General features: G+C 34.9%; 1 protein-coding gene across 3 annotated transcripts; it reads left to right on the plus strand.

The window, feature by feature from the left end:
• Window positions 1-4637: 4637 nt before the first annotated feature.
• LOC130936646 (glycine-rich RNA-binding protein 2, mitochondrial-like) lies at window positions 4638-6586 on the plus strand. Of its 3 annotated transcripts, none has more exons than XM_057866757.1 (5): window positions 4638-4928; window positions 5325-5485; window positions 5589-5657; window positions 6042-6148; window positions 6234-6586. In XM_057866757.1, exons 2-5 carry the CDS (start codon window positions 5362-5364, stop codon window positions 6384-6386), a joined length of 453 nt encoding a protein of 150 aa, XP_057722740.1. In that variant the 5' UTR covers window positions 4638-4928; window positions 5325-5361; the 3' UTR covers window positions 6387-6586. The 3 variants fall into 3 exon arrangements, with proteins under 3 accessions (XP_057722740.1, XP_057722739.1, XP_057722741.1); XM_057866756.1 differs by having other exon boundaries at window positions 4639-4924; XM_057866758.1 differs by having other exon boundaries at window positions 4639-4912.
• Window positions 6587-10142: the final 3556 nt, after the last annotated feature.

A 10142-nucleotide genomic window follows, 5' to 3' on the forward strand; every position in this document is an offset into this window, starting at 1 on the left:
CGAGAATGTGGTAGAGTTAGAATTTAAGAGTGAACTCTAATGAGGTTAATTTTGGGTATCACTTTTAGCTTCTACAGTAAATAAAATGAAATGATTTAAAATTGAAATTTGCATTGGATATCATCTTTGAAATGATACTGATATCAGTAAGGAAATACTGTAACACCCTAATTAGCCTAAGCTTTACCTCGCGTCGTAAAGTAAAGGTTAATCAAAGGTTACAATATTTCTAAGCTCATACATATAATATATAAAAAGAATTAATATTATCTAGAAGCCCGATGAAGGATATAGCTCAAAAATAGGATTTAAAAAGCGCAAAACATACTCACAAAGCTACTAACTTAAAGCACAAAATATAGATATAATATAACAAAAGATAAGAGTATAATAGTATAAGAATCTAGCCATGGCTCGCGGAGTTTAAGCCGGCTAGTTATATACAGATCATACAGAAGTTGAAAGTTAAAAACAACTTATACAAGTTTTTCTCTCAAAGTAATGCCTCTAGGCAAAAGTAAAATACAAAAGATGAGAGACATATACAAAATAAACAAAAGACATCCAAAACAGAATGAAGATCCTCCGCTCTGTCACCACCAAAATAACTCACCGAGGTGGGTTGTGACCTACATCTGAAAAGAACAACAGAAATATGGTATAAGAACCGGAGGTTCTCAATATGGTAACAGTGCCCAGTGATGTAAGATAAGACCCCGGGACGCCAAAGGCAATCCTATAACTTCATATCCATCACAAGATTCATCTTAAAGCATAACTAAAACGGTAAAGCATCAATTTAAAACTATAACATAATAAAAGGGTAATTTAACTTAGAGGGTTTTTTAGTCTAACAGTTCTCCGCTGTCCCACAGCCTTTACCAACCTATCATCCATGTGATCCCATTACCATCGCCTTTCGAACCTCCTCAATCCCAGTAGAAAACACAGATAATTTCAATGCAATTAAAACACAAGTATTGGCATGTAAGGCAAGTAATTCAAGTAAGCAATTAGGCATGCTATACAATTAGGCAAGCAATTACAAGTCGACAAAGCAAACAAACATATAGAAGATGCACATGATGAATGCCTATCCTACTGGCTGTGATATCAAATTGTCGGTTCAACTGCCAAATCGACACATCTCCAAGGAGATGTCGCCCTTCGGAATCATCATTGGGAACCCCCGAGATATGGTGCTCAGAACACCGTCCAGGATTTTGTGCCTGTACACTCATTTGATCCGAAGGGATGCGAGCGGGATACTCTTGCCACAGACCTCACATCTTAACATAATCGGGATTAACCACCATCTTTACGCCGCCGCCGCTACCACGATAGGCGGGATTAACCACCGTCCCTGTCAGGTGCATAGCGTCTCAACAATCTCAGTATAAAATAGTAGTTCAGTGGTTTTCAGAAAATATTTTTAGTATATTATGGATCCATCATTTCAATTCGAGTCCTCGACTCATCTCAACCACTGTCAATTCAACATTTCAATTTCGAGTCCTCGACTCATCTCAACTATGGTCAATTCAACATTTCCCTTCCGAGTCCTCGACTCATCTCAACTACTGGCAATTCATATTTCTATTCCGAACTCATTAGTTCATCAGTTTCTCGATTCAGGAATCTTTCTCCCTTCTCATTCCACCATACCCATCCTCAGTACACCAGAAACCTAAGCCTTCATCCTCTAACTTTTCAAATTAATACCAAATTCAATCTCCTAGGATCTTTCCCATGTTTTAATGTTCGATATTAAGCCCAAGAGTCTTAATTAGGTGTCACAGAAGTATACAAACTTGTTGGGAAGGTGAAATAGTTTAAAAACAAAGTTTAAGTTGTAAAACAGCGCATGTGCGTGCGCACGCCCAAAGAGATTTTTAAAACGTGTGTGTACGCATAGAGGTGTGCGTACGCACAAGCACAAAATTTCACAACTATGTTCGCTCGCACAGGTTGTGCTAGCGCTCTAAACAGAAGGTCTTCCCTGTGTGTTCGTACGCCTAAAGCTGTGCGTGCGCACAGGTTCGAAAATCATAGGGGTGTATGTGTGCACAAGGCTGTGCGTGTGCACACAAACCAGAAATCACAAAATTCTGCAACATTGCAGAATTTCCGATTTTGACACCAAACTTTCCACAATCATATCTTCCTCTACCAAAACCGGATTTTCACAAAACTTAAACCATTTTAAAGCTTGTTCAATCATCTTTAATTTGGTATAAAAATAATTGAATTTCAAGTAAGGTAGCTCAAGATATGATTCATGGAAGTTCACCAAAATTTTCATTTTAACAAAAGTTCACAAATTACCAAATTCCCAATTTACACAACTCAAACCAACCAAAACCACATTAACTCCATCCCACATCAAATCTTACCGTTTGCCATACCTCAATTCACCCCTCCATCTTATGAGATCATCAATTTTCATTATCAAATACATGGTAATACATTCATATTTCCACCAACACATTAATCAAATATCATTTCACCCTTACCAACCATCATTATAATCGATATCAATCTCAATCTCCAATATCAAGCTACCAACATCAACATTGCAATTTATCATCATACAACATTTCCATCAACATATCCAAAGCTCATCAATTCATCATTCATCATTCATCATATCTCAACAAACCAAACAACCAATACAATCCCATCCTATCCTATGGGTCACTAGCCTAAGTGTCCATGAATATTATATATTACAGAGAGGAAACCGAAACCATACCTTAGCCGATTCCCAATATGAACCAAAACCCCAATTGAACACAAGCTAAACTTCCAACCACAAGCAAGCCACCAATTTAACTCCAACAAGCTCCAATAATTGCCAATAATCACAACCTCAAGCTATAATACACATAAATCATAACTAATCAACCTAGGGTTCATCATAATTAAATTTTCACAAGAGTTCAAGACCTCTTACCTTACCCAACAGTTTTAGAAGCCAATTCCAATGTCAATCAAAGGCTAGAGTGCACCTAAACACTCAAAATCACAAAAATTCACTTAATACATAACCCAAAAATTTCAAAATTTTGGAGAGAAGAAATGAGAAGAATTTAGTGATTACCTCACCATTTTTTGGATAGATTTTGTAGAGCTCTTCACGAGGAACGCGTGGCCACAAACGGTGCGACGATCGGAGCTCTGTAGCTCAAGTTACAAGCAATTGAAGAAGATGATGAATAGTGTAGTCTCTCTTCCTCAATGCAGCTGCTAGGGTTGTGTTCATGTGTTTTATGATGTTGAAATGGGTCAAATTGGGTGTTTATATATATTGGGTTTGGGCTCAACTTGGGTCCAGTCCAATCCGTTAGCGTTTTTAGTCCGTTTGACCCAACTTTAGGTCAAACCTTTAAAATTAACACCCGGTTTTTCATTTCTAATATATTTTTTAGATTTTTTATTGTTTTAAATTTTTTTCGCACAGTACCCGGCAGATTTAAACCGGTTCGATCGGTTCAGCTGTCAGTTCGCGATTTTTCTCGATTTTTTCGCAAAAAATACATTTTCTAACTCAGAAAAATCTATTGAGTCCAAAAATCATATTTAAATTCTCAAATTCTCATTCTAAATTTTCGGATCCTATTTTGGACAATATTAATTATTTAATTAAACAATTAATTAAACTCAGTTCTTATAAATACCATATCCTTTTGAAAAACGATGAGTGAAATGGTGCCGCTTATATAATCCATTAAACTTCCATTAAATTAACATTGTAACATTTACGGTAACGTTATAACAAAAGATTTAATTACTATGTCGGTCCTTATAGTTTTATTGAATTTTTAATTAGGTCCCAATATTTTTTTTCTTTTCAATTGAGTCCCTATACCATTTCAGATTTTGTAATTAAGTCCTTGCCGTAACAAAAATGTTAGAATTAACATAATATTCTATTAAACAAAACAAATATGCCTAACACTTGACTGAATATTCTGTATAGTTTAATAAAATATTTTGTTAATTTCAATATTTTTGTCACGATAGGGACTTAGTTACAAAATTTGATATGATATAAAGATCTAATTAAAAAGAAAAAAATATAGTTTGATAAAATTATAGAGACCGATATAGTAATTAAACTTAACAAAAATCTAATTAAAATATACTCAAATAAATTAGATGTACCCAGCCTGAATTTTATTACTCTATTTTTTTATTATATTCTTATCAATTTAGTAGAAAAATGGACCCGAATTAATTTAACGTAAATTCTTTTCTCAATTATTTATAAAATTTTAATTTTTGTCTCAATCTAAATACAAAAATCCTCAATTTTCATATTCCCAAAATTCTAATTTTTCTATTGCAAATAATTTTTAGTGTATAATATTTTTAAATATGATATATAATTCAAAATTTAATAATTTTATATTTTTATTTTAGTTAAATTTTTAAAATTTAATTAAAATTATTAAAAATAATTTAAATATAAATTAAAATAAGACCAAACATAAAAAAATTAAAATGATAAATTTTATATTAAATTTTAAATTAAATTTTATAATATATATTTTCATAAATATTTAAGTGACTCTTTGTAATCGTAAATTTTCGTCAGTTTTGGACTTTTGGTACTCTAGTCTATGTATATATAGTTTTGGGAAACCCTAAATATAACTGCCGTCACTCCCTCTCTTCTCAGATTATCTGCACCAGCAAAATTCAAACCCTTTCACAGATTCCTTCGCCCTCTCACTGCTTTCCCCTCTCACTCTCAAGGTCAGCACAGAGCCGTCGTCGCGCGCCTGAGGATTATCGTCAGAGGCAGAATCGTCGCGTCAGAGGCAGAATCGTCGCGTCAGAGGCAGAAGCGTCGCCTTCTTCGTCGCGTCAGAGGAGAATCGTCTTCGTCGCCGTCCAGCAAGATCATCAGGCATTGTTTTGCGTCAGTGTGTTTATACTTCATTATTTTCATTTTTTTTAAATTTTATTGTTTTCTTTTTACCAAGTCTTTAGTTGCTGTTATATTGTTGAGTTTTCTATCTCTGCTAAATGTTTGTGGAAATTCTTAATTTTACAATTGAAATTTTCCCTCTTTTTTCCTGTCTTGTTTAAACTGGTAACGTGGTATTATTTTCCATTCAGTTGTTTTAGTAAGTGTGATTATTGATTAGATGGTTTTCTATGATATGATGGCATACCTGTTAAATGGAATTTGTGTGTTTGCGTTTTGTTCTTATGTGTGTCATCATAATATATAAATAACGTGGTATAATTTTTCATTCAGTTCTTGTAGCTAGTGTGATTATTGATAATAATAATAGTGGGTCTATATGGTGGTTTAGGGAACGCTGAAGGCGTGAAGCTTGGTTAACAATCATCATGGCATTGTGTAACAAACTTGGAAATTTCTTGAGACAAAGTGCTTCAGGAAGCAGATTAGCATCTGCTCCATCAATGCTCAATTATATTCGCTGCATGTCCTCAAGCAGGCTTTTCATTGGGGGTATTTAACTATTGTTGAAAACGTAGTTATCAAGATAAACTACATATCTGTTCACTGATTTCTTTTTTACCCTAATTACTTATGCTGGATTTTGCGTTTTTAGGCCTTTCATATGGAGTTGATGACCAGTCTCTTCGGGATGCATTCTCTGGCTTTGGGGATGTGGTTGATGGTGAGTTCACCTTCTCCTGTGGTATTTATATTGCACAATTTTGGTCATGTGTTTTCCAGTTTGCTTTGGTATCATCACAGCACTTCATTGACAGTTAGATACTCCGTTAGGAACCTAACATGCATTACGATTATGTTTGCTATAATCAATTCAGGCAGGGGATCTCTGATCACTTGCTTAATTGTTACGAGAGTTCTGAATTTTTCTAGTGAATGAGTGATCGGAGCTCTCCCTCAAATGGTGAGATTAATGGGTTTCCTTGGGTTGGTTAGTCTTAAAACTCCGATAAAGATGAGATGAGCTTTTACGTGTACTATGCCTGTTACTGTTCTGGTTTGGAATACTGAGATGATATTTTTTTTTCCTGATTTTGTTTGTTTACAGCAAGGGTGGTCACTGATAGAGACACCGGACGATCAAGAGGTTTCGGATTTGTCAACTTCTCAAGTGATGAGTCTGCAAGCTCAGCACTCACTGCAATGGATGGGCAGGTTGGAACTTGGAATGCTTTCTTGTTCGTACCAAATTTTGACATAATAGAATGGTTTCCCTTACTGATATGCACTGTTTTGTCAGGATCTAAATGGTCGAGTGATCAGGGTGAGCTATGCAAATGATAGGCCTTCTGGACCTCGAGGTGGTGGCGGAGGTTTTGGTGGTGGTGGTGGTTACGGGGAAGGTGGTTACCGTAGAGGTGGAGGTGGTGGTTATGGTGATCCAGCCTTCTAGATCACAGTGCCCCTGTTCATGTTTACAATTCTCCGGGTTGTGTGTGAAACTTAAATTAAGATTGCTCAAGCCTCAGGTGGTAAATTGCAACTAGAAGATATGTTAGGGTTTATTAAATTTCTTTTTTATGGTTTTTCCGGCTATTTTAATGGAGCATTTCTTTCTAATGCAATTGTGTTCGGTGTGCAAGTGTTGATTAATATTTTTTATTCTTTTAAAAAATGTTTCGAGAAGGGTTCTGTATATATTTCGAGGTCACCAAAGAGTGTTCTTTTAAAAAAGAGGAAATAACCTTTTCAGCCTCTGTCCTTTTCCTTTTTAAAATTAGACGACCTGCCCCTAATTTTTAAAAAATGTCAAATTGGCCTTTGTCCATCTTCCATTAGACAAATAAGCCCTATAAGCCCTTCTAAGTGTCTCCGTTTAGAGTCATTTGAAAAAGCTGAGGTGTCATTTGAAAAAGTTGAGGTGCAACGTTTAAGGTGTGACATAGGCCGGACACATCCGACGTGGAATGTTGCCCATTCGTTGGGAATTAAGGATGCTATGCTTAGAAGTTATTTTGCATTTTGATGTGAAATTTCACTCCTTTTTTTGAACCCTAACTCTAGCAGCAATCCAGAGCACCGTGGCTAGAGGAAGATTATAATGGGTACGAGTAGTAATGCAAGTGAGGGGAAGAAGGTCAAGTTCTATTATCTTTAATGTAAGTGTGGAACTTATGCAATCATGCAAGGATTTGGGACATTGAAGAACTTAGATAGGATTTTTCTCGGTTATCCATCCATTATTAGATGTAAGTGGTACCAATCAAAATATAAAAATTCTCTAAACTACATTCTCAATAATTACCTAATTCTAGAAATTTCTGTAACACTCTTATTATCAGAGTGTCATGCTTTCGGTTGCGTTATTCTGATAGAGAGAAGTATTACGACGATTTAGTATATTTAATAATAAAATAGGAGCTTTTGATTTGAAACCGTATCGCTACTTTTTTATTTTTGAAAAATCGGAAAAATACTATATTTTGAAAACAAACAAGCATATACATATATACAAAACTTCTTACATAAGTAGCTCATAAATATAGTATACATACAAAACAAATAATTCCTATCCCTCTTACAAGATTATAATAATATAGGTGAGAAAAATCTATAACATGTATACAAACAAAAATAACGTATCTAAGAACTTATCAAAAACTCTGCAAGCTTTCTTATCCGTTCTGAAAAGAGAAGTTTGTAGGGATTGTGAACCTAACCACATGGTCTCATCTTTTCAGAATTGTCATAAAAAGATATTTTAGAAAAAAGAAAACTATTTTAAAACTCTGTGATTATCGCTATCTTATGAATCTTTTGAAAACCAACAATTTAACATTTAAAAAAATCTAAAACCATTTTGAAAGAAATCAGCTAATTACAAAGTCTAAAACCTTTCTTTTCGTATAAGAAAATCTTAAAAAGTTTCCTAAGCTGTATGAATGACCAACATGTTCTAGGGGTGTAAGTTACCGAACCGGACCGAAAATTATCGCAGAATCGAACCGAATTTTATAACAACCGAAAGAAAAACCGAAAAAATTGGTTTTTTTTTTGTTTTTTCCGAACTAAATCGATCGGTTCGGTTCGGTTTTCGGTTGCCTTTGCTGAAACCGAACTGAACCGAAGAGTGAGGGTTCAGTAGCGTGTGTTTTTACTAAGTTGCCCTTTAACCTAGGTATAAAAGGGCCAAGCAATGCAGCCACAAGCCCACTACGGCACAACCCAAGCTTTCTTCTTCTCCATTCACGCGAACCCTAAACCCAGTCACCCACACTTCTATCTCCCATTCTCCCACGGTTCCAGGGTCGCCGTCACTTCATCGCCGTCGTAGGGTCGCCGTCGCAACAAAGCCAAAGCCAAGCAGCACTCCAATCTAGTCCGTTGCCGAGCAGCAATCCATTCGCCGAGCAGCAGTCCGTCGCTGAGCAAGACGCTAGTGGCCGAGCAGTCCAACTTGAGCAGCACTCCAGTCACCGTATCACCGAGCCCTCTCCTGCAAAAAGCAACTGAACAATGTCTTCTTCCGAGGTTAGATATGTTTTTTTTAATTGTTTTTGGTTCAGATATGTAATTCTGGGTTGAAAAGTGTGTTTCTGTGGTTGTTGAGGTTTTTGTGATTTATAGGGTTTGATTGGATTGCTTGAGTTGCGATAAAAGGGCTTATTTATGCAATAATATTAGTCAGTATTAGGGATTTAGGGTTGAACTTCTTTTTCCTTCTGATTATAAAAAGTTTGGAAAATGCGTTTTTTTGTGGAATCTGTTTTGTGATTTATAGGGTTTTGATTGGAAGGATTGATTTGTGATTAATGAAAGAAAGACCATGTTTTTGCAATAATTATTGGATTAGCATCGGGCAGTAATACTTTTGCCCTCTTATTACATTTGTTTATTTTGACATTTATAATCATGGAAAACGAACTTGTTTCTTAGAAGTTTCAAGCTTGTATATTCTATAAAGGGCATGTGCTGTCTGATTGGATAGAAATGCTTGAGAAAGAAAAGGTTTACTTTGTTAGAAACTTTGAATAAAATGATTTTGCCTTTTAGTGTCTTTTTGAATATATATGGTTTGCCTTTTAGTGTCTTTTTGAATATATATGGGTAGTTGTCTCTGAATGTGTATGGTCATTTAAATTCTGTTGATTGGCTTTAAAAATGAATTACTTATGGTTCTGTTTATGAGCTGCTTTGGTTTTATTTATGAGATGTGTATGAGATGCTTATGTCTTAGTAGATTTGTGTTGAATTATCTCAAAATAATGTATTACAGTTAGTGAATATTAAAAAACAAATATAACTACTTCAACAGTTGGGTGAAAATTGCAAACGACCAAACTGTTAATGCATGGCAGTTAATGAGTATTAAATGATGCTAATAAACTAGCTAGTTGTGTATGAGCTGCTTATGTCTTAGTAGATTTCTGTTGATTGACTTTTAATTCTGTTAATTGCTTATGTGCTGCTGTGGTTTTATTCTGCATATATGGCTGCATATAATTAATATGTTTCAATATATATGGCTGCATATAATTAATATGTTCTTAATATATATTGCTGCATATATATGAGCTGCTGTGGTTTTGAATGCTAAATTTGTTGCTGGAAACAATACTTTTGATGCTGATGATGAGTTAAAATGCTAATTTTTCATTGTTCTGTATATATATATATATATATATATATGCAGCCAACAAGCAATGAAGTGCCTAATGAATGGACGCTTGAAGTTGGGGGTGAAAATGTTGAGTCCGTGATACGTTCTTCAACGGACAACGGCGTAGATTCAGATTAAGCATGGTGGCTGCTTGGTTTTTATTTGGTTTAAAGTGGCTGTTTAGGTTTTTAGTATGTTTTAAAATGTGTTTGTTGTTGTTATTTGCTAGACATTTTTAATTGTCTTTGTTTTATGTTTAAGTGTTGGGACAAGTTGAATTTGTATTGAATTTGGATGTGATATACTCTTGTTATTCTAATTTATTGATGGTTTAGTCACCAAAAAAAATTTATTGATGGTTTTAAACTTGATTTTATGGTAATTTAAATTCTGAATATTAGGTTTCAAAAAACTGAAAAAACCGACCGAACCAAACCGCTATTGGTTCGGTTCAGTTCGGTTCGGTTGTCCAGACAGCAGCAAACCGAACAGGTCGGTTCGGTTAGTTTTCGGTCTAAAACTGAACCAAACCAAACCAATTACACCCCT

Source organism: Arachis stenosperma, chromosome 6 (genome assembly GCF_014773155.1).
Source record: "Arachis stenosperma cultivar V10309 chromosome 6, arast.V10309.gnm1.PFL2, whole genome shotgun sequence".
In the NCBI taxonomy this organism is placed as follows: Eukaryota; Viridiplantae; Streptophyta; class Magnoliopsida; order Fabales; family Fabaceae; genus Arachis; species Arachis stenosperma.